The following is a 25,892-nucleotide window of genomic DNA, read 5'->3' as shown; positions in this document are numbered from 1 at the left end:
CAATTTTCAATTTGAGAAAAAGAGCTCAATAATTTTATATATAACTATTTACATGTGAGGTGGCAAGCCTTCCTATTCTTTTCTAATGAAGCTAAGACAGTCATATTAGCAAAATTCTCAAGAATTCAATGTCAAATATTTCAGCATTCCTAAGGTAATGTCAGAGATGGAAGATGCATACATGATTGTGACTACACCGGTAAAGATTTTATTTTTGTTAAATTGTGTTTCTACCTTGAAACGCTGACATTTTTGTACTCTTTTCATAACTGAACCTTGTTTGTTTCTCTTTTTAGGTGGAAATTTACCACAGCATACCCAAAGCTGTAATTGTATTATAACATAGAAATAATAAGTATAAGACTAGGTAAAGAAAAAGATTCATAATTTGCTTTACAATAAAAATTTCATTAATATATTAATGAAAATTAAAATTTCATTAATATATAATTAGAATTTCCATATCTATATGACCTATCAGCGCAATTTTTTTTTTCCCTCAAGTCAATATTTTCTTGGATATATCTACTAATACAAAAGACTACAAGGTGATTGCAAGTATCCTCAGCAGATGAAAAGAAAAAGGATCTGATTTAAATAAACCACAGTCATTTCTGGATAACAATCAATGTTACTTATCTTTCAGTTGCAGAAGACAAATGAGCTATAAATGGTAAAGTTTTCCTCATTTGCACTGCTCTGCTCCAACAAATTAAGCGAAAAGGTTATCATAATACAAACATTCAATGGTCTGCTGTCTTATAAAAAGCAAGGAAGGATGCAGAAGTAGAAAGATCTTCTAAACCCATTTCAAATCAGACTCGATGACAGTGGCAATTTAAATCTCAGAAAAGAGCAATATGATTAAGATATTCACCCTATCTTATTTTTATTTTGCAGCTACATTAGAGCAGGCTATTTGTAGTTATAGTATTTCAGATCTTCTGTATTTGAAAATATTTAAAATGGTATGTCAATAGCAAAACAACCAATAAGAGTAGTGTGAAAGTCTTAAAGGGAAGCAGAATGCAACTAAGAAACATTTCCTTCTGCGTAAACATTGTTAATGTCAAGTTTTTGTCATAGCAATTAATTATAAACCCATTTTCTCAAGTTGTTATAACTTAAAAAAAACAGACGTTTAATAGATTCATACTGAAACAATATTACAATTAGAAACACATTTCTAACAAATAAAATTTATATCTCTATTAATAAATTAGAATGTATTTTCCAAAAATATATGCTGTAAATATGCCTTAATTCTGACTTTTCCGTAATTAAAAACAATAAAAGGGGGATGCCTTTAATAATGTGATGAGAGTCCAATATGGTAAACAGCTACATGTAGACTCTGCTGAGACATTTTTGTAACAAAATCAGGAGAAAGCATGGCTGACAATCTCAGTAAGATTTAAAATAGATGCGGGCACAAATGCAAGCAAGATTGCAATAAAGAAAATACAATTAAAAAAAAAAAAAAAATCCCAGAAAGCAATTACCTCAGGTGACGCAAATCCTAAATATTCCCAATCCCATGTTCCACCAGCAAAGCTACAAAGAAATTAGACATACCATTTGATTTATTCTTAATACTACAAAGTACAATCAATCAGACCCTTGCCCTCTGAACATTACTTTTAATTCCTCTGCTTTAAACTTGCTTAAACAAAGTAGATCAACTACTGAAATATAATTAAAATAACTGCATTGTCTTTCAAATTCTAAATTGTTTTATGTTTGTATGAAATGATGGGAAAAAAGTCACCATGTTATAAAAAAGTATTTTATGATTGCTTCTATTTTTCTAAGTATTCATTTATGTAAAATGTCTATAATTATTATAAGAAAATATGCTTTGATTTATAATGGCAAAAGCAGTTTAAATATCTGAAGTACAATAGCCAAAACTCAACTGCTCTTAAATGGATGAACTTAGATCACTTAAATAACATTACTAAATATCAGATTTCAATGTTTTCATAATCTCTTACTACATGAAGATAAATATGGCCATAACAAGTTCGCAAGGTTTTCAAATTCTATATCACAGAATATTTATGACTACCATATCACTACATATATTATTTGACATGATGCATCAGAATACTCTTTAAATGATGAGTTCACCTGAAGCGTGAAATAACCTAGCCCAATTTAGTCTGAAGAACTACAGAATGACAAACTAAAAATAACATGAAAAACAGAAATTGTACTGGGGGAAATCACCAAAAAAGAAGTTAACTTTTATCAGTTATCTGTGTCCTAGGTTTAAGTAGCTATTAAGAATCTGAACCCTAGTTGGATGAAAAAGAAAACTGGCATGTGTGGCTAGAGCTAGGATGATTTTCACAATGTACATCCTTTTTACCTGCGCCTTGGAGCTTCTGGTGAGTCTGCAGGAGCAACTCCCCGAGCCACAGATGCCAGGAACTCTTGCCTCTTCTGCTGTACGAGGCATGCCGCCTTGATGATCTTGTGGCGGGGTGTGCGAAGGTAAGGCCTATTGACTTTTTGCGCGAGGTCTTCAGTGACCATCTCAAGGTCTGTCTATGGGTAGAAGAGAGAGAAGAAAAGAGATTACAGGCTGAGGGGGTTAGTCAATAGCAAACCCAGAGAGTCTCTGGTTTCTCAGTAAATTTTGATTTTTGTGAAGTCAGAAATTAACACCAATTTTTAGTTAACTTCTATTTTGCACATTTTTTCTAGGTTTTGAAAGAGAAGAGTCCTATGGGAAATCATCTTAAATTAAGGAAAATAGCACTCGATTGGCATTTATAGCAACACAGTTGGTAACGATCACAAGAAAGTGCTATAGCAGCTATCTACCGGGAATTCAGAATTTATCTATGTGGAAATACTAATAAATTTCAAGGCACCAAATAAGCAAACGTATGACAGTATGATGTAGACTATATATAAGTGGAATTCCATACAAGGCAAGACCACTGTGATTTGTGGTTAGATCTAGAAGGTTTCATGGAGAAAACGAATATTGAGCCTTGAAAGAAATGTAAGATATAAATTAGTAGAGAGCAGTTCAAAGGGGTGGCATAAAAACTGTAGCTAGAGGATACTGTTGGGTGGCTTCAAAAAAAGAATGTATAGTGAGGTTGGTTAGGAGTAGTTTTGTCAGTTGGCTTAGGTGTTTTTGGTTTTTTAAATACTGTAACTTTTTGAGTTGTATAACAAAGAAATAAATGCTATAGAAATGTCTGCACAGATCAGAACTCACTCAGACCTGCAGAATGACAAATTTAAAGACAATTTCAGTTTATTACTGGTAATGTTTTCTTTATTTAAAGCCATTCTAAAAATGAAAACAATTGTTTACTAATCGCATCCAATTAAGATAAAATTTAGTTAAGTAGTGTGGTTGAAAAAGGAGAAAAATATGTTTTTCATAACGGCTACCATTTAAAATTAATTAAAAAAGGGCTATCTTACCTGCATGAGTTCAAATATTTCTTTTTTTGTGCTTTTAGGTTCTAAGAAAAATCCATATGGATAAGAACACTTGAGAATGCGCCGAGTTTTTAAGAGTACGTGAACCGCATCTTCAATGAAAGTGGTATCTGGACAGCCTCCTTCAGCTATAAAGGAATCAGACACAGTGAATTTATTTTGTAAATATGCCCTTATAAAATTAATTAAGCAACTATGTTTTCTTTGGAAAAAAAAAAGAAAAAAAAAAGGAAGAACCATTCCTAGAAGAAACTGTTTGGAGTAGCTGTATGATAGTACTTACTGGAACCTAGACTAAAAACCTAGATAAAACACTCAAGCTTGAAACCTATGCTTCTAAAAATGAAGCACAAGCTGCAGTGGACCGAGAACACTGATGGTAGCCATGAAGGAATGCATACACTGATCCTGGATTCTGTTCTTACTCTGTTGGTAAACAAAGCTAGCTTTAGGTCAACCCCAAAGTTTCACAATTTTCCAAATTTTTCATATTATCGCTAGGGGTACTTTGTTGCTTAAGAATTAGAACAAGGAGGCGGGGCAAGATGGCAGACTGGTGAGCTGTATGTTTTAGTTACTCCTCCAGGAAAGTAGGTAAAAAGCCAGGAACTGCGTGGACTGGACACCACAGAGCAATCTGTCTTTGGGCATACTTCATACAACACTCATGAAAACGTGGAACTGCTGAGATCAGCGAAATCTGTAAGTTTTTGCGGCCAGGGGACCCGCGCCCCTCCCTGCCAGGCTCAGTCCCGGGGGAGGAGGGGCTGTCAGCTCCAGGAAGGAGAAGGGAGAATTGCAGTGGCTGCTCTCATCGGAAACTCATTCTACTGATTCAAACTCCAACCATAGATAGACTGAGGCCAGACACCAGAGACTCTGAGAGCAGCCAGCCCAGCAGAGAGGAGACGGGCATAGAAGGAAAACAACACGAGAAGCTCCAAAGTAAAAGCAGAGGATTTTTGGAGTTCTGGTGAACACAGAAAGGGGAAGGGCGGAGATCAGGCCTTGAGGCGCATATGCAAATCCCGAAGCAAGGCTGATCTCTCTGCCCAGGGCACCTTTCCTTAATGGCCCTGGTTGCTTTGTCTATTAGCATTTCAATAACCCATTAGATCTCTGAGGAGGGCCGTTTTTTTTTTTTTTTTTTTTTTTTTTTTTTTTTTTTAAATCCTTTTTGCTTTTTCTAAAACAATTACTCTAAGAAGCTCAATACAGAAAGCTTCAAAGAATTGAAATTTGGGCACGTCAAGTCAAGAGCAGAACTAAGAGAGCTCTGAGACAAAAGGCAATAATCCAGTGGCTGAGAAAATTCACTAAACAACACAACTTCCCAAGAAAAGGGGGGTGTCCGCCCACAGCCACCATCCTGGTGGACAGGAAACACTCCTGCCCATCGCCAGCCCCATAGCCCAGAGCTGCCCCAGACAACCCAGTGTGACGGAAGTGCTTCAAATAACAGGCACACACCACAAAACTGGGCGTGGACATTAGCCTTCCCTGCAACCTCAGCTGAATGTCCCAGAGCTGGGAAGGGGGAGCAGTGTGAATTAACAGAGCCCCATTCAGCCATCATTTGAGCAGACTGGGAGCCTCCCAACACAGCCCAGCAGCCCAGAACTGCCCTGGGGGGACGGCACTCACCTGTGACATAGCACAGTCATCCCTCAACAGAGGACCCGGGGTGCACAGCCTGGAAGAGGGGCCCACTTGCAAGTCTCAGGAGCCATACGCCAATACCAAAGACTTGTGGGTCAGTGGCAGAGACAAACTGTGGCAGGTCTGAACTGAAGGATTAGACTATTGCAGTAGCTTTAAAACTCTAGGATCATCAGGGAGATTTGATTGGTAGGGCCACCCCCCCTCCCCGACTGCCCAGAAACACGCCCCACATACAGGGCAGGCAACACCAACTACACACGCAAGCTTGGGACACCAATTGGGCCCCACAAGACTCACTCCCCCACTCACCAAAAAGGCTAAGCAGGGGAGATCTGGCTTGTGGAGAACAGGTGGCTCGTGGACGCCACCTGCTGGTTAGTTAGAGAAAGTGTACTCCACGAAGCTGTAGATCTGATAAATTAGAGATAAGGACTTCAACTGGTCTACAAACCCTAAAAGAACCCTATCAAGGACAGCAAATGCCACGAGGCCAAAAACAACAGAAAATTATAAAGCATATGAAAAAACCAGACGATATGGATAACCCAAGCCCAAGCACCCAAATCAAAAGACCAGAAGAGACACACCTAGAGCAGCTACTCAAAGATCTAAAGATGAACAATGAGACCCTAGTACGGGATATGAAGGAAATCAAGAAGACCCTAGAAGAGCATAAAGAAGACATTGCAAGACTAAATAAAAAAATGGATGATCTTATGGAAATTAAAGAAACTGTTGACCAAATTAAAAAGATTCTGGACACTCATAGTACAAGACTAGAGGAAGTTGAACAACGAATCAGTGACCTGGAAGATGACAGAATGGAAAATGAAAGCATAAAAGAAAGAATGGGGAAAAAAATTGAAAAACTCGAAATGGACCTCAGGGATATGATAGATAATATGAAACGTCTGAATATAAGACTCATTGGTGTCCCAGAAGGGGAAGAAAAGGGTAAAGGTCTAGGAAGAGTATTCAAAGAAATTGTTGGGGAAAACTTCCCAAATCTTCTAAACAACATAAATACACAAATCATAAATGCTCAGCGAACTCCAAATAGAATAAATCCAAAAAAACCCACTCCGAGACATATACTGATCACACTGTCAAACATAGAAGAGAAGGAGCAAGTTCTGAAAGCAGCAAGAGAAAAGCAATTCACCACATACAAAGGAAACAGCATAAGACTAAGTAGTGACTACTCAGCAGCCACCATGGAGGCGAGAAGGCAATGGCACGATATATTTAAAATTCTGAGAGAGAGGAATTTCCAGCCAAGAATACTTTATCCAGCAAAGCTCTCCTTCAAATTTGAGGGAGAGCTTAAATTTTTCACAGACAAAGAAATGCTGAGAGAATTTGCTAACAAGAGACCTGCCCTACTGGAGATACTAAAGGGAGCCCTACAGACAGAGAAACAAAGACAGGACAGAGAGACTTGGAGAAAGGTTCAGTACTAAAGAGATTCGGTATGGGTACAATAAAGGATATTAATAGAGAGAGGGAAAAATATGGCAAACATAATCCAAAGGATAAGATGGCCGATTCAAGAAATGCCTTCACGGTTTTAACGTTGAATGTAAATGGATTAAACTCCCCAATTAAAAGATATAGATTCGCAGAATGGATCAAAAAAAAATGAACCATCAATATGTTGCATACAAGAGACTCATCTTAGACACAGGGACACAAAGAAATTGAAAGTGAAAGGATGGAAAAAAATATTTCATGCAAGCTACAGCCAAAAGAAAGCAGGTGTAGCAATATTAATCTCAGATAAAATAGACTTCAAATGCAGGGATGTTTTGAGAGACAAAGAAGGCCACTACATACTAATAAAAGGGGCAATTCAGCAAGAAGAAATAACAATCGTAAATGTCTATGCACCCAATCAAGGTGCCACAAAATACATGAGAGAAACATTGGCAAAACTAAAGGAAGCAATTGATGTTTCCACAATAATTGTGGGAGACTTCAACACATCACTCTCTCCTATAGATAGATCAACCAGACAGAAGACCAATAAGGAAATTGAAAACCTAAACAATCTGATAAATGAATTAGATTTAACAGACATCTACAGGACATTACATCCCAAATCACCAGGATACACATACTTTTCTAGTGCTCACGGAACTTTCTCCAGAATAGATCATATGCTGGGACATAAAACAAGCCTCAATAAATTTAAAAAGATTGAAATTATTCAAAGCACATTCTCTGACCACAATGGAATACAATTAGAAGTCAATAACCACCAGAGACTTAGAAAATTCACAAATACCTGGAGGTTAAACAACACACTCCTAAACAATCAGTGGGTTAAAGAAGAAATAGCAAGAGAAATTGCTAAATATATAGAGACGAATGAAAATGAGAACACAACATACCAAAACCTATGGGATGCAGCAAAAGCAGTGCTAAGGGGGAAATTTATAGCACTAAACGCATATATTAAAAAGGAAGAAAGAGCCAAAATCAAAGAACTAATGGATCAACTGAAGAAGCTAGAAAATGAACAGCAAACCAATCCTAAACCAAGTACAAGAAAAGAAATAACAAGGATTAAAGCAGAAATAAATGACATAGAGAACAAAAAAACAATAGAAAGGATAAATATCACCAAAAGTTGGTTCTTTGAGAAGATCAACAAGATTGACAAGCCCCTAGCTAGACTGACAAAATCAAAAAGAGAGAAGACCCATATAAACAAAATAATGAATGAAAAAGGTGACATAACTGCAGATCCTGAAGAAATTAAAAAAATTATAAGAGGATATTATGAACAACTGTATGGCAACAAACTGGATAATGTAGAAGAAATGGACAATTTCCTGGAAACATATGAACAACCTAGACTGACCAGAGAAGAAATAGAAGACCTCAACCAACCCATCACAAGCAAAGAGATCCAATCAGTCATCAAAAATCTTCCCACAAATAAATGCCCATGGCCAGATGGCTTCACAGGGGAATTCTACCAAACTTTCCAGAAAGAACTGACACCAATCTTACTCAAACTCTTTCAAAACATTGAAAAAAATGGAACACTACCTAACTCATTTTATGAAGCTAACATCAATCTAATACCAAAACCAGGCAAAGATGCTACAAAAAAGGAAAACTACCGGCCAATCTCCCTAATGAATATAGATGCAAAAATCCTCAACAAAATACTTGCAAATCGAATCCAAAGACACATTAAAAAAATCATACACCATGACCAAGTGGGGTTCATTCCAGGCATGCAAGGATGGTTCAACATCAGAAAAACAATCAATGTATTACAACACATTAAAAACTCGAAAGGGAAAAATCAATTGATCATCTCAATAGATGCTGAAAAAGCATTTGACAAAATCCAACATCCCTTTTTGATAAAAACACTTCAAAAGGTAGGAATTGAAGGAAACTTCCTCAACATGATAAAGAGCATATATGAAAAACCCACAGCCAGCATAGTACTCAATGGTGAGAGACTGAAAGCCTTCCCTCTAAGATCAGGAACAAGACAAGGATGCCCGCTGTCACCACTGTTATTCAACATTGTGCTGGAAGTGCTAGCCAGGGCAATCCGGCAAGACAAAGAAATAAAAGGCATCCAAATTGGAAAAGAAGAAGTAAAACTGTCATTGTTTGCAGATGATATGATCTTATATCTAGAAAACCCTGAGAAATCAACGATACACCTACTAGAGCTAATAAACAAATTTAGCAAAGTAGCGGGATACAAGATTAATGCACATAAGTCAGTAATGTTTCTATATGCTAGAAATGAACAAACTGAAGAGACACTCAAGAAAAAGATACCATTTTCAATAGCAACTAAAAAAATCAAGTACCTAGGAATCAACTTAACCAAAGATGTAAAAGACCTATACAAAGAAAACTACATAACTCTACTAAAAGAAATAGAAGGGGACCTTAAAAGATGGAAAAATATTCCATGTTCATGGATAGGAAGGCTAAATGTCATTAAGATGTCAATTCTACCCAAACTCATCTACAGATTCAATGCAATCCCAATCAAAATTCCAACAACCTACTTTGCAGACTTGGAAAAGCTAGTTATCAAATTTATTTGGAAAGGGAAGATGCCTCGAATTGCTAAAGACACTCTAAAAAAGAAAAACGAAGTGGGAGGACTTACACTCCCTGACTTTGAAGCTTATTATAAAGCCACAGTTGCCAAGACAGCATGGTACTGGCACAAAGATAGACATATAGATCAATGGAATCGAATTGAGAATTCAGAGATAGACCCTCAGATCTATGGCCGACTGATCTTTGATAAGGCCCCCAAAGTCACCGAACTGAGCCATAATGGTCTTTTCAACAAATGGGGCTGGGAGAGTTGGATATCCATATCCAAAAGAATGAAAGAGGACCCCTACCTCACCCCCTACACAAAAATTAACTCAAAATGGACCAAAGATCTCAATATAAAAGAAAGTACCATAAAACTCCTAGAAGATAATGTAGGAAAACATCTTCAAGACCTTGTATTAGGAGGCCACTTCCTAGACTTTACACCCAAAGCACAAGCAACAAAAGAGAAAATAGATAAATGGGAACTCCTCAAGCTTAGAAGTTTCTGCACCTCAAAGGAATTTCTCAAAAAGGTAAAGAGGCAGCCAACTCAATGGGAAAAAATTTTTGGAAACCATGTATCTGACAAAAGACTGATATCTTGCATATACAAAGAAATCCTACAACTCAATGACAATAGTACAGACAGCCCAATTATAAAATGGGCAAAAGATATGAAAAGACAGTTCTCTGAAGAGGAAATACAAATGACCAAGAAACACATGAAAAAATGTTCAGCTTCACTAGCTATTAGAGAGATGCAAATTAAGACCACAATGAGATACCATCTAACACCGGTTAGAATGGCTGCCATTAAACAAACAGGAAACTACAAATGCTGGAGGGGATGTGGAGAAATTGGAACTCTTATTCATTGTTGGTGGGACTGTATAATGGTTCAGCCACTCTGGAAGTCAGTCTGGCAGTTCCTTAGAAAACTAGATATAGAGCTACCATTCGATCCAGCGATTGCACTCCTCGGTATATACCCGGAAGATCGGAAAGCAGTGACACGAACAGATATCTGCACGCCAATGTTCATAGCAGCATTATTCACAATTGCCAAGAGATGGAAACAACCCAAATGTCCTTCAACAGATGAGTGGATAAATAAAATGTGGTATATACACACGATGGAATACTACGCGGCAGTAAGAAGGAACGATCTGGTGAAACATATGACAACATGGATGAACCTTGAGGACATAATGCTGAGCGAAATAAGCCAGGCACAAAAAGAGAAATATTATATGCTACCACTAATGTGAACTTTGAAAAATGTAAAACAAATGGTTTATAATGTAGAATGTAGGGGAACTAGCAGTAGAGAGCAATTAAGGAAGGGGGAACAATAATCCAGGAAGAACAGATAAGCTATTTAACGTTCTGGGGATGCCCAGAAATGACTATGGTCTGTTAATTTCTGATGGTTGTAGTAGGAACAAGTTCACTGAAATGTTGCTATATTATGTAACTTTCTTGGGGTAAAGTAGGAACATGTTGGAAGTTAAGCAGTTATCTTAGGTTAGTTGTCTTTTTCTTACTCCCTTGCTATGGTCTCTTTGAAATGCTCTTTTATTGTATGTTTGTTTTCTTTTTAACTTTTTTTTTCATACAGGTGATTTGAAAAAAGAAGGGAAAGTTAAAAAAAAAAAAAAAAAAAAAAAAAGATGTAGTGCCCCCTTGAGGAGCCTGTGGAGAATGCAGGGGTATTCGCCTACCCCACCTCCATGGTTGCTAACATGACCACAGACATAGGGGACTGGTGGTTTGATGGGTTGAGCCCTCTACCATAAGTTTTACCCTTGGGAAGACGGTTGCTGCAAAGGAGAGGCTAGGCCTCCCTGTATTTGTGCCTAAGAGTCTCCTCCTGAATGCCTCTTTGTTGCTCAGATGTGGCCCTCTCTCTCTGGCTAAGCCAACTTGAAAGGTGAAATCACTGCCCTCCCCCCTACGTGGGATCAGACACCCAGGGAAGTGAATCTCCCTGGCAACGTGGAATATGACTCCCAGGGAGGAATGTAGACCTGGCACCGTGGGACGGAGAACATCTTCTTGACCAAAAGGGGGATGTGAAAGGAAATGAAATAAGCTTCAGTGGCAGAGAGATTCCAAAAGGAGCCGAGAGGTCACTCTGGTGGGCACTCTTATGCACACTTTAGACAACCCTTTTTAGGTTCTAAAGAATTGGGGTAGCTGGTGGTGGATACCTGAAACTATCAAACTACAACCCAGAACCCATGAATCTCGAAGACAGTTGTATAAAAATGTAGCTTATGAGGGGTGACAATGGGATTGGGAAAGCCATAAGGACCAAACACCACTTTGTCTAGTTTATGGATGGATGTGTAGAAAAGTAGGGGAAGGAAACAAACAGACAAAGGTACCCAGTGTTCTTTTTTACCTCAATTGCTCTTTTTCACTCTAATTATTATTCTTGTTATTTTTGTGTGTGTGCTAATGAAGGTGTCAGGGATTGATTTAGGTGATGAATGTACAACTATGTAATGGTACTGTAAACAATCGAAAGTACAATTTGTTTTGTATGACTGCGTGGTATGTGAATATATCTCAATAAAATGATGATTAAAAAAAAAAAAAAAAAAAAAAGAATTAGAACAAATGCATTGCTAAATCCCTTGCTATGAAAAAATCTAATTATCATTATGCCTCTGCAAAGACAACACTGTAAACAAAAAATACATTTTGGGGAAAAAATGGAGAACTAATGCTAGTGAATACAAAACTTCAGGGAGAGAAAGAGAGAAAGGGAGGAAGAGTGAGAGGGAGGGAGAGAGATTGCCTTAATATCCGAGACTGTTCCTAAAATATATCATTATAACATTCTAGCTTTTTCTTTGCAAATAAAGAGAAAACAAACAGAAAGTTAGTAGAATCTAAATTCATAAGCACTGAATGTCTAAAGAAAGAAATTACATGTGTATGTACACACACTGGTTATACAGACTACACCAAAATTTCTGTGTGTGCCAAGTCCCTAGGGTAGGTAATTGAACTAAGAAGAAGTAAAAAAAGAAAAACAACCCCTCTCCCATTATGATATATGTGGGAAGTGTGTAGAGTTTTGTTTCTTCCTTTCCAGTTCTAAATGTTTTAATTCTTTTTCACTTACTTTCATATCTTTCTGTCCTGCCTAGAAACTCCAGAATGTTGAAAAGAAGCAGTAATTCACATCTAGAAATTTTTATTGAGTGTTTTTGTGTCAGACACTTTCTAAGCCCTGGGAATATATCAGTGGTGAACACACAAAAATCCCTGCTGAAGAACTACAGGGAAGGGTTTCTTCCTTTTAATTTTTACTTCAAGAGTTTATTAATGGATTATAGTTTTGGCATTAATAAAGTCTAAGTGCTAATACGTAAGAAGGAAACTAAGCTGCTATTGACATATTTTTCCCCACTCTAATTTATTTAACTATGGTTACTGCTTTAATTAGGGAATTATCCTCATGAAAAAGATGTTTATAACTCATTTTTATAAACAGGACACATAGAAGTAGGACTGATCACATTTTTAGTCTTAAATAGTACCTTTATTGTTATGATCATTTCTAAAATGTGACTTTTAAAAACAACGTATCAGAACCTGTACTCTGTGTGGTTGTTGTGGGATATTAAATTCTAATGATGTAAACAATATTCAGTACATCTTTAGGAATGTTCTTTTAGAACTTCCAATTTAGTTCTCATAAGTTTTAAAACCTAAACATCCAATACCAGGGCGATGATTTCTCCCAAAAGTGTACTTGACTTCCACTCCATTAAGCACTCTGCTAAATTTTCTTAAGAATCTTTGGACATTCAGTCCCATGAAAATTGAGTAGCATGTGTATTTTGCTCCTTTGGCTAGGTCAGGGTCCCCTTAAGGGTCTAGCCACCTTTTCAAACACTGTAGAGCATCAGCAGTGACACAGAGTAAGCAAAATCATGATGGGTGTTCATCAGGTACTAGCATGGGCTGCACTAAGAGGAGCATGTTAGGTGAGCCAGCTGGCAAATCCAGCCACAGATAACTCATAGGCTAAGCTGCACTCAGGGCTTCAGAGAACTCAAAGGGTAACAGAATGGGCTAATGGGGATAATGTATTCTTTAAAGCCCTGAACTCCCACCAGTGAAGTGACTTAAGTTTGAAATAAATTTTACATTAATTACCACACACACCATTTAAAACTTACTTTCTTTGAGCGCTCTACTCAATTGCTCCATCTTTTCTTTGGCTGTTTTTAGAAGGCGTTGTTCTAACTAAAGGAACAGAAATAAGTAATTTAAACCACTCTCTTAATTCACAACAGTGCAATTCAGTTCTTTTGAAGTGGTTTGGGACATACCTGATAGCTATGTTCATGGTTTTTAAATCTTGTGTAATAGTGCATAAATCTGTCAAGTTCCTGAAATCGTTTGTGTTTTTTCTCAGCCTAGGAAACAAAAGTCCATAAATGACTCTTATAAAGACTACTAGCTATTAAAATTGTTTTTAAGTCATTAGAGAAGCAGGCTTAAGATTTATAAAACCTTTCTTCACCAAAATTAAAAAGGGAAAACTTTTTTTTTTAATTAGCTCTCTAGTTTATAGAGCTATTTTATTTAAAGTCTATTCTAAAGTGTATTCAATTTGATGCATCTTTAAGATGAAGATAGAAAGAGAAGAAATGCAATTAAGTGACATTAAGTGGCTTAGACAGAGGTCTTGGCTTAAATAATTCTCTTTACCTCCACAGTCATTTCCTTGGATTGCTCTTCCACATGCTGAATGACTTCGTACCGAGTACATCTGTAATAACCTCCAGTGGAAGAACTGTGTTTTTTCCATTCTTCTAGGCAGATCCAGCAAAAGTCATACTTGCACTTTGAAAGAAAACATATATGCAGACATCTCCCCATGTTAACATGCAAAGTATTTTCTGCTTTCTAGTCAACCAATTTGTAGAAATTAAACAATTCTGCCTGTGTGACCAGGAAGGAATCTTCCCAAAGACATGCCCTCTTTCTCATGTTTCTTCTCGAAACCTGATCCTCACTCTGGAAATAAGTTAAAAATTATTGCTTGTAAGGAAAAATTAAAATATAAATCATAATATCATAAACTAAACACAAAAAAATTATTAAAATATAATTTCCAAATAATAAAAGAATACCGACAAATGCTGTTTTCCAAGTGCACAGTAATTTTACATTGGTCTATGAAACTCTGTCACCCTAAACTTAGGGAAAACTCAACAAATTAGTTTTGAAACTGGAAATAAGTTTTAAAGGTCTCTAAGTAGAACAGCTGACATAAAGCCTGTTTCCCACTTTTTTCTTTTAGAGTTATGGATTTTAGAAAGACAGTCCCATTTCAAGTTTATAAAGGAATTCTCGACGTTTTCTTCTGGTGCTTTTATGGTTTATTTTATTTAAAAAGAAAAACATTTAAACCATTGAGCCACTGGAATTTATCTGAGTATACAGCATACAGTATGAGTTCCCAGGAATGGTTTAAATCACATTAGAACAATCAGCTCTTTAAAGGTCTGATACAATTCCACTGTGAAACTGTCAATGCCTCTTGCTATAATAAAGTGGGGAGTCTTGTTCAAAAATTATTTCTCTTTTTTCTATGGAAATGGGTTTGTTTGGATACTCTATCTCATTTAGGGTTAGTTTTGTTAAATTATATTTTCTTAGAAAATGAATCCATTTCACCAAAGTTCAAATTTATCTGCATGAGTTGAACAAAGTTATCTCTTTTTATTCTTTTAATTTGCTTTGTTTCTCTGATTATCACCTTATTCCTTATAGTATATATTTGAACGCTTCCACCTGTTTTTTTCTTGATTATGTTAGCTTAGTGGTTATTTTTTTTCTTTAGTAAACCACTTTTTGATTTACCTATGAGTTGTATTGTTTTTCAGATTTTAACTCAATTTTTTCAAACCATTCATCCTAGTTTTCAAGTTTATTTCTTCTAATTTTTGAGTCAGATGCTTACTTCTTTTTATTCTTTATTTTGTATTGCTTTAACTGTACAAGGCTATGCATATTCCTGAACATAGTCTTAGTTGCTCCTTTTGCTAGGTCAGGAATTCCTGATATTAGCAGAACCCCAAGGTAATATTAGTATTTTCACTGTCCTTGTTTCCTAGAAATGCTGTAATTTCCATTTTATTTCATTTTTGACTTAAGAGTTCTTACATGGGTACTTGAAAAGATAGCAAAGTCTCCAATTTTGGTATACAGAGTTTGAATATATAGCAATTACCCTAGTAATTATGGTATTTCAGTCTTCTGTATCTTTACTTCCTTTTTGTCCATCTGATATACTATGGACAGAGAACCCAATTAAAGTCTCCATACTGATCTGCTCCTTCTCAGTGTGTATTTACTACAGTGTGGACTTATTTCAAGGGTCTGGCAATATGTAAGCCTTTTTCCTGCCTGCTATAAGCAGATTTATACTACCTGATTTTACACAAGTACCCTTCAATATAGTTTTACTGCTATCTTAAAAAGAGTGGCAAAACTTTCTCCAAGACAGTCAGATTTTACATTCTATGATGGGAAAAAGAATATAGAACTTTAATGATTTTTGTTATTTAGTTGGAACATACAGTTTTACATAGAGTCAGATGAAGAGAATTACTGTAAATTAAACATTTTAAATAAGAATGCCAAATGTAAAGTCTCCTGAAAAGTATCTAAAGGGAATAGAATAGAGTGCTTTTAAAATAAGTTAGCTTATTTTCACAAGACCAAGTTTTTCATTTTTAAAGACTGTTTAGCACATTTGATTCCAGAAAGTAAATATTGTCTGCTGAATGACAGTCATCACTGAGGCATTAATAAATGTATATTATGATTGAATCATTGTGTTAGATCATGGATTCAATTAAACATGACATGTTCCACTTTCATAGTTAAAAAAAAAACCAAAACCTCAAAATATAAAATTTTGCTACAGCAAAGTTATTACTTTCCAGATGAATCCTCCCCTATGCCATAATTTTCAGTACCAGAATTAATATGACAATTACTCTTCAGTTTTTGTTCAATGCAAACACTTCAGATGCTATATTAAATGACATTTATATAGTATGTAAGTAAATCCTTTTTAAATGCAATAGAAGCTTAAGTGAAATCTATTTAAAATGGATTACTTTATATCCTTAGCCTGATAACTTTATGAAAATATTTATTCACTCATTACATATTTATCAAATACCTAAAGGCAATATTAGATTTTATCTTTGGTGGACAGGCAACTGTTGATTTTTATGGTCAATTTATAATTTTTTTACATATCTACATATTTTATATCACATTTTCCAAGAAAAAACTAACATGGATGTTGGAGATATGACCACAGATAAAATAATTTGGGCCCAATTTTTAGCTGAACTAATAGGCACATTTGTGGATTATGCTCAGAACACTGTATTAGAACCTTCTTAACTAGTTGGGTTTCTTTCATATCATAAATTAGAAAACTTACAATGTCCTCTTGATAATTTAGAACATGTTTTATACATAGATTTTACCTCTAATGAGAATGAAAAACACTGGACTATCATTACAATTTCAAAACAAAAATACTTACAAATATAGGCATGGATTAATAAAATGTAACCTAATTCCAAAATATATGTTTTAAAACATATGTTAGTTTCTTTCTATACAACCAAGTCTATGAGGGTACATTCTATCTAGCCTTTGGTCCTCTAACAGAATTATTTATATTAGTTATTTTTCAGCCAAGTGGATCTCTGTTGCTTTCCCATTTTCAATATAGTAGTGGATTACTTATTTAATTTATGGTTTCATTAGCAGACATATTGTCTGGCCACTGCTCCAGGTATTTATATTAGATAGCTAGCAAAGGGTAGTTATCAAGATTTAGATTTGTCACAACTGTATGATGGTGCTATGAACAACTGATTGTACACTTTGGATGACCGTATAGTATGTGAATATATTTCAATTAAAAAATGGAAGAAAAAAAAAATAAGTAGGTTTAATTGACCAATGGGGTATGTGACAAAGCAAGTACATTCAAATGTTAATGGTAGAATCCCTATTGTGGGATTAACTGTAAAATTCTTCCAACTTGCCATTATTTTTTGAAGTTTTTCATGATTACATGCTGGAAAACTAAAACAAAACAAAACAAAACAAAAAAGATTTAGATTTGTATGTAGAGAGATTGCCTGGGGGTCCTGGCTTGGGCCTTCAGTGTAAGGTGTGTGCTCCAAACCAGCTTTGCAGGAGATCTCTATGGGTGAATATTTGGCATGAGTATAGCTAATAAAAAGGTAGCATTTTGTTTGTCTTTGCTATTATGTATATACACATAAAAATTTCTCAGGACCCTCACTGTGCTGGCGACTGACAAGGAATGATTCAGGCATTTCTGGATGTTCTGGCCAAATACTACCGAATCCCCATCCTTATTTCATCACTGAGGGTGTAAAATTTAGTAAAATAAATTAACACATTATTGAACAAAGAATGTAGAATGTGATCTCCTAGAACCCATCTGAAACCCAACAAGATTTCTATGCTTATAACATTCCTCTTTTGGACTGACAATCAAATTAAGATCTAACTGCAAAGCATGCAAAACCCTCTTTGACTTCTTACCTTAGCACACTGCATGTGATTGCAGCCCTCATTCTTCTGTATTGGAGACTTACAGTTAGCACAAGGCTTGGAGTTAGTTAACAACCAGAGACAATTGGCAGCATCCTCATAAGCTTCGCTAACTCCCACAACTTTGGGATATTAAGACAAACACAAGAATAAATGATTTAGTATACAACTTCATGGGGAAAAAAGAATCTCAAACATTTCTTTGCACATGGCCTCTGTATTTTAATCATATATTTATTTTCCTATTAGGTATATGGCAAAGTTTTTTAACTGCTTCATTTTGAATAGCATAATTCCAAAAGCTCTATGAAACAAGGCTTACAGGAGATTTCTTACTAAACATGCATCCAATTAAACTGGGGAAGAAAACAAATAAAAGCATTACTCTCTATTTAAAATAACTATTACATCAAAGAGAATTGTAGAAAGAATGGTTACTTTAGACAATTTCTTAAATAGGCTAGTTGCAAATACAATTACCAAAAACTCTTCACTATAGTCACTATAGTAAGAAACATGAAAAGTACACAGAAATATCAGCATTTTTCATCCATAATTATTTCAGATAAACTTAAAATGAATCAAACAAAACATGTCCAAGACTAAAAATCATCATTTCCCTCAAACCTGTTCCTCTCACTATTCCCTGTCCTGGTAAATTTATGATCATCTACCCAGAGTCAATCCAAGAAGGGTGTGATCTAGGATACTGTCCTCTTTGCCTCATGCATGGCATCCCATTGATTCTACTTCTCTCATATCTGCATCCTCTTCATTCCCAGTTCTTAATTGCTTTAGTTCTGATCCTCTACACCTCTTACTTGGACTATAAAAATATAGAAAGCCAATCTCTCTCTCCAGCTCCTTCTCCCTCCCACCCCCAGTATATTGCCAGAACAATGTTCTTCAAAAAAATGCACATCTGCTTTAACTACTTGCCATTCCTACGACACAAATCAAATTCCTTTAGCAAAGAATACAAAGCCCTTCATAAATTAGCCCATCTACTCCTCAAGCTACTTCTCCACACCAACCTTATACTTTTGTCATCTTCAACTTGATTTATTCTACTATAATTTGAGATCTGCAATCTTAAGGAATGCCATGGTGTTTTACAATTCTAAATTTTACAAATTATATTCTACAGACGTTTCCCCCCAATACAGAAAAGGAACTTGGGAGCTAGACAGAGTATTGCTATAAAACCTAATCATTAAGTACATTTCACATTGAAAAGTAGCTGTCTTTCTCCTCCTTTTAGTATCAATATTATTTTTAGCTCAGAGGCTCTAACATATTCTTATGACTTATTGTCCATTGTTACAATATATAAAGCACAAAGCCATTAAAACAAAGCAGTTGTGTTGCCTGCAATGTAACAATTGTTTTCTTCCACACTTGGTTAGAATGCTGGTTCCTAACTATTATAGTGGATTGCATGAAGTAAATGGTGTTCAGAAAATAACCAACCACAATTACAATAAAACTCATATTGGGAAAAATGCCTTCACTTCCAATTCTCTAAAAATGCTTATTTCTTACATCCACTCCTTTGTACATACTGTTTTTAATACTCACACCACATCTCATCCCCCTTCAATCTATCTGATCAGTCTTCTTCACCCCTACTGACTTTCAAATTCTTCTCCTCACTTCAGTTACAAGTCTACTATACCTTGATCTTCTTTCCTTAATAATCTAGTATGCCTAGGTTTCTTTGTAAGAAATATTAAATTCATTTAATCAAGCATTAAAGTATAGCAGAATCCATGAGCTATTAGTAGAGGCCATATTATGCAAGTGAAAACAAAGTTGTTTTCAAATACTGAATTCTCAAAAGGCAATTTGAATCCCATTCAATAACCATTTATTGAGTACATATTATGAACAAATTAGTCTGAAAATTTTGTAAATTATCACAGAAAATATAATCTTACCTCCTTCCTATTCTGATTAGATACAACAGAGACAACTTCAGTGCTTACAAAACACTCTTTGAATCGTCATATGGAATCAATTCTTTGAACTGATCTAGTATATTTTGTAATACCTTTTCTCATTAATTAGATTTTGTCATTTCTTTACAGTTCCAGAATTCAAAGACTGGAAAACTGGGCATAAGGGAGAAATCTGTCTCATGAGCCTACAAGTTCTGTTAAAAATGTTTTCACCAAAGATAAGTTATCATAATCTAAAGTAACATGTAAAAACTCAAAACAGCATTTAATCATACTTTTTAAAAATATTGTATTTGTTTTAGTGATGATGCTCTACCTAAGTATTGTGGTTAACTTATTACAGTTTGCTTTAAATGTCACCCTAAGTTTCATAAACTTAAGTGACCATTAATAGTAACCCAATGGTCACCATCTTTCAGTATGAAGGACACACAGTAGTAGTAGGAAACGTCTAGGTTTTTCTCAGAAAATCTAGATTTTCCCTACAGTCTTGACCTTGGCTCCTTCTCTGACAGACCACTCCAGGTGTCTCCAGTCTCTTGCCTTCTGTCTTATTTTCTACTTACCTCCATGTTCCTAAATCAAAATCCTGTTTGCAGCTTTTTGAGGATGAGTTTTTGCAGTCCTTGAATGTGTTATCACAGCCCAAACTCACCCTAGAAGGCCCTTCGTATTCTGGACTGCATGAAGAATATCCACTTAGCTTTCAAGGCCTGGACCCAGGGCCTTCCCCAAGTGCCTTGAGGACTGCACACAGGCAGCTTGCCTGACCTAGGACAGTTAAGGTTTGACCCACTCTCCTTGTAAAATCAGGCCTCCCTCCTGAAACCACCTCCTCCCTAAAACTCCTTGAGGCTATAAAATAATCTATAATCCACCCCTCTTCCCTGCTGAATACAATTGATCCCTCCCTATGTCACAAGACCTCCGCTCCTCTCATACCCATTTGAATGTCTTTGTCCAAACCCTTATAATATATAGGCACCCCTGCTTCTGCGGAGTATCTTCACATTGAGTTCTGAACCTGCTGCCCATTCAGAGCAGCTTCAGAATTCAGGGAAACATGATCGATTTCCAACCCTGTAGGTAAGCCCCAAAATAAAATCTCACATCTCAGAATGTGTCCAGTGCTTTCTTTAGTCCTTTGGTTGCAAAAGCCCTCTTGGGCCATGACCTGAACTAATTTTCATTTATATTAATTTTAAAGAAAATAGCTGCCATAAGACACTTTAGGAGATGGGAAGTTATTGCAAAGCAGTCAACTTACTTGTTAAATATGGGAATTGCTACTAGGAAGGCTGTAAAAGAAAGTCCCCCCAGAGAATTCAAACCTCCATTCCATCTGTGTCACTCAATTCATCTAAGGATTAGTTTACTCATTTGTAAAATAGGTTTACTAACATCCAAACTTAGCATTTACGTGACACTTAATAGATAATGTATTTATAGAAATCTCAATAAAAATAGTTATAGATATGATACTTAATGTAAGTAAATCTACAGAACCAAGGAATATTAAGGAATTCAAATGTTAGATCCTCCACTGGAAGCATCCAGGGAAATAAGATGCTCCCTCTCACTACTTATCATAACACTTCTTCCCATAAAGTACAGAAAAACTGGTTGGCCCACTCTAGGAAAAATGGGAAGGACTGTAGGGGGAGGCCTTAAATGTGACTCCTGTTTACCCTAGTTATCTTAGGCTGGGGAATAAGTCCTATAAAAATGCGTGGCCTATGATTCTCCCTCGCAAAAAACCCTGTGATCTCTAAAAGGATGTTGGTCAGTGGGCTGATGTTCAGCAGGGGAACTGTAGCATTAACAAGTTTGAAAACCTCTTATCTGAAGACTATAAGAAATATGACCATATTATCTTTTTAATAATATTAGAAAGTATGCATCATAGCTATCTAAAATTTCTCTTACGTTCTTCTGGTTTCATTTCAGTTATTTTTTGTAGCCAATTTTTCCATGTTTGGCAATCACAAGGCTCATGTGCTTCACCCAGGCACTCCCTAAAGACAAAAACAGAAAAGGCAATTTAAAAATATTCTTCATCAATATCAAGATGAAAAAGATGGATGGGAAGTACTCTTCCATTTTTTTTTTTTCCCAAAGAAAGAGTTTATTGCTAGGAGCAAAGCAGGAAAGCAGATGGCCTATCTGCCCAAAAATGTGTTTCTCTGAGTTCAAGCTTTTTATGGATTCTAACAAAGGGAGATGAAGTCACTGAAATTTCAATAGCAACTGTAAGCAGAACAGGGAGAGAGAGTTATCATCATCTCAATAGCAGGTACAGGCAGAAACAATTTACAAATGTAAAGGAGTGAAACTGTGTTGGAACCAGTTGATGGTTGGTTTTCCGGCTGATTCAAGTTCCTCCATTAGCATTAGGGGATTTGCCCTTTCAAGTTACTTTAAGAAAAAGACCTGATAAAAAGAGTACCAGCTTTTACTATGGCAAAGACACAAGATAAAGGCTTTTACAATCATTATCAGAGATCAGGGCAGCTGAATTACAGTTCAGAGATTTCAGGTGTTTCCCTGTAGCCACTTCAATATACCAGAAAGAAAAAAGGAGTATTTATAAAATGATTCTGTAGTCACAGTCAGTTACAACTAACTTCTCAGTTACAATTCCTCCCTGTCGTTTGATCATTCCCCAGTCCTGAGGGATCATCTGGGTGATGACTGCTCTGACTTTTTCCTACTGAAAAGGGGCATCGACATTATGGGTCAGAGGAATGAAACTGGATGTTGTTCTTGGAGAGACCAGTACTTCTGGGTTTCAGGGTTTATCTGGCATAGGAACAATTTGGAGGCTTCAAGTCTCTAAAATAAACTTATTAAGTAAAACTTGTATAGAACCCAGGGTATCCTTTAGGGTTTCCAGGGACACTGTTGGTTGGGGCCAGGCTCATTCCTGGGAGTCATGTCCCATGTTGTCAGGTCCAGGCTCATCCCTCAGAGTCATGTCCCATAATGCCAGGGAGACTTACACCCCTGGAAGTCATGTCCCACACTGGGGCAGGGAGGGGAAGGTGGTGAGTTTATCTGCAGAGTTTGGCTTACAGAGACCACATCTGAGCAACAAAAGAGGGATAAATAAAGGACTGAATATATCATCTCATCCCATTTGTGCTGTTTTGCAGAACAATTCTAACTATAATACTATGTTCTTTCCAGAGAGCCAGTCTCAGGCCACCATTTCTCTCCTGACTCTAAATCATATTGAGGCCAGATTGTGTTACAGAAGTAAATATTTTCTTGTTTTTTCATAGGCTCATAACTAAAATCTTTCCAATTTTTCAAAACACAGTCTAAAGGACTACATTCAGGAAGGCTATTGGACTTAGAATTTCCCATTTTAACAAATTTTCATAATCAGTCACCAGTTAGGAACACTTGACCAATGTAACAGACAAACTCAGGTCAGCGCCTCAAACCCCATATGGAACAGAACCCAGAAAAAAAGAAAGGTGTAGAGGTCAGAGCAAGGGGATCATTCTGGAAGCAAGACCCAAGCCTTCAAGCCTGGGTCTAGGGAACTTGAACCACTGAACTACCTTCCTAATTCACTTTTACCTTGATGACCCACTCAACCAGTCATATGTCTGGACTTGGAACTGGTAACAGTGTCTCTCTCTGAATCTTTTTAAGGAGCCAAAAGGATCTGGAGTACCCGCAGAACAGAAAAAAAATCGATTACCGAGCCTCTAGACTAAATACAGTCCAGCAGCTGCAGAGGGCTTGGCTACCAGGTTTACCAGTCCCACTGGGGACCCAGAGCTTGGACAGTCAGCCTTCTTGCTTCTTAGGACCTTTTGATCCCACCAGAGTTGCCAACTGATACCAGACAAAGGTGGTGAATTCTCTGTCCAATGCGCTCAAATGACCAATTCCTGAGACACCAAGGTTTCAAAGAGAGAAAGAGTTTATTGCTAGGCGTGAAACAGGAGAGCAGATGGCCTATCAGCCCAAAAACCTGTCTCCACCCTTCTAATCTTAAAGTTGAGGAAATGAACATACAGTGACTACTGAGAGATGAAGCATTTCAAAAGAGGATTGAAAATGTGATTTCAAAACTTGATATTACCAGGTCATTTTTTAAAATCAGTACATTCATTTACACATTTGATAAGTTCCAAACAGACTACCTTAACTACTTATAACATAGTTTTGCATGTTGTAGGAGCTGTAAAATATTTTTATCAATTAGGTTCTGCCCTTACTAATAGTTTAAATTCTTGCTACTCAAGCTGTGTTCTCCTGGCTAGCATCACCATCATCCAGGAGCCTATTAGACATGCATAAGGGCAGTCCTCATGAGGTGTACAAATTAGAATCTGCATTTTATCAAAATCTTCACATAACTCTTCCACATTTTAAAGTTTGAGAAGTATTATCTTAAGTCACATTTTTGTAGTTATGTTTATCTCTTTGAATCCCTAAATAATAGGTGGTGCAATACAATTTAAGAGTTGGATCTTATTTGCAAAGTTTAAGTTTGTTAAGAAGACAGGCCAACTGACTCAGGAAGAGTTTTACAAACTAATAGGTAATATTTCACTATATTAAGAATGCACTCATTATTTTTAAGGAGTAATTTAGTTTCCTTAAATTCCTAACTTATGACCTAACTTGGCATTTGGGATATCTTTTCCATAACTGTGGTTTTATAGGGCTCCTAGCAACTTAGTGGTAACTAAGACATTAAAAAAAATTGGGTTGATTAAAAATGGCAATATACATATTAGATTCACTATAATGCCATTTTAAAATCAACTCTGCTTTCTGGACATAGGTTATCTGTAATAACTAAGTTTACTTTGGCACATACATTAGCATTCACTAGACTAAGAAATATGCCACAGATCTAGGAAGTGTTTCCATATGGTACTTGAGAACATGGGTGGGAATAAAGAATTTAGATTTCTCACAACTTATTAAGCAAAAGCTTTGAGATACAAAATTGCCTTATACATCTGCAGTGTATCTAAAACCAAACAAATGACGTAAATAAAATTATTTCCATTAAGTTTAAGATTTTTTTCCCCATGGAGATTAAACAGCATATCCAATATTCTTTTCCTAGCAGAATCAATACCAGTATGACTTCTTCTGAACATTTTCTAGCAGCTAAAAGAAAATAAATCATGGGGAAAAAATTCAGTGTTTTCAAATAGAGTCTGGAAAAAAGAGCTACTTCTTCAAAAGGCATTATTGCCTATCAGTATGTTTGTTTATCCAAGGCTGTGCTGCATTAGATAGCACCAGAAAGTTTTCTTTTCCAGGACCTTACAGGAAGACACAAACCAGCTACTCTTCAGCTGACTCAATCAGTAGGAACACTTCTAGGTGTTATACCTGGTTGGCACGGTTTCTACTAGTTTCCAAATGTAGGTTCCATGTTTCCTAGATTAATGTCCATCATGTGATCCACTGAAACTTGCTTGATAAATTGAACTCTGAGGTATTAATTTAGATGGTATGTGGAGTGAGTTGAATAAGGTCCCAAAAGTCATGTTCACCTAGAACGTCAGAATGTGACCTTATATGGAAATAAGGTCTTTGAAGATGTATTAATAGGAGATCATATTGGATAAGGGTGGGTCCTAAATCCAATGACTGAAATCTTTATAAGAGGAGGACAGACACAGAGAGAGAGACACAGAAAAAGGAAGAGGCAGAGACTGAAGTGATGCATTTACAAACCCAGGAATGCCACTGATTGCTGGGAAACCCCCAGAAGCTAGGAAGAGGCAAAGCCCTCTAAACCCTGCAGAGGGAGCATGGCATTGCTGACACCTTGATTTCAGATGTCTAGCTTCCAGAACTGAGAGAATAAATTTCTGCCACTTCATAAAAGCCATCCAATCTGCAATAATTTGTTATAGCAGCACTAGGAAACTAATACAGATGGGTGTATTAATTCTGTGTAGAGTAGATCTGATATTTAAACAGGGTCTGATGACTGTTTACCAAATAAATAGTATTTGGTAAATACTCCCAAATAAATAGCACCATGTTTTCATTTCTGGGTCTAGGGAGAGATTTTTTGCTAATTGGCAAGAC

The 25,892-nt window shown here is 36.3% G+C and overlaps 1 protein-coding gene across 1 annotated transcript in view; it reads right to left on the bottom strand.

Annotated features, from left to right (window-relative positions):
* ANKIB1 (ankyrin repeat and IBR domain containing 1) overlaps positions 1-25,892 on the bottom strand; it is a 138,823-nt gene that overhangs the window by 4,911 nt on the left and 108,020 nt on the right. Inside the window, 8 exon segments of the mRNA XM_037836653.1 lie at positions 1,503-1,554; positions 2,372-2,550; positions 3,448-3,593; positions 13,413-13,479; positions 13,566-13,652; positions 13,948-14,082; positions 17,851-17,981; positions 21,744-21,832. Coding sequence (XP_037692581.1) covers positions 1,503-1,554; positions 2,372-2,550; positions 3,448-3,593; positions 13,413-13,479; positions 13,566-13,652; positions 13,948-14,082; positions 17,851-17,981; positions 21,744-21,832 — 886 coding nt within the window.

The sequence above is a fragment of the Choloepus didactylus genome, chromosome 5 (assembly GCF_015220235.1).
Source record: "Choloepus didactylus isolate mChoDid1 chromosome 5, mChoDid1.pri, whole genome shotgun sequence".
Classification (NCBI taxonomy): domain Eukaryota; kingdom Metazoa; phylum Chordata; class Mammalia; order Pilosa; family Megalonychidae; genus Choloepus; species Choloepus didactylus.
The sequence above is the reverse complement of the archived record's forward strand: the minus strand, read 5'-3'. Positions and strand labels throughout refer to the sequence as shown.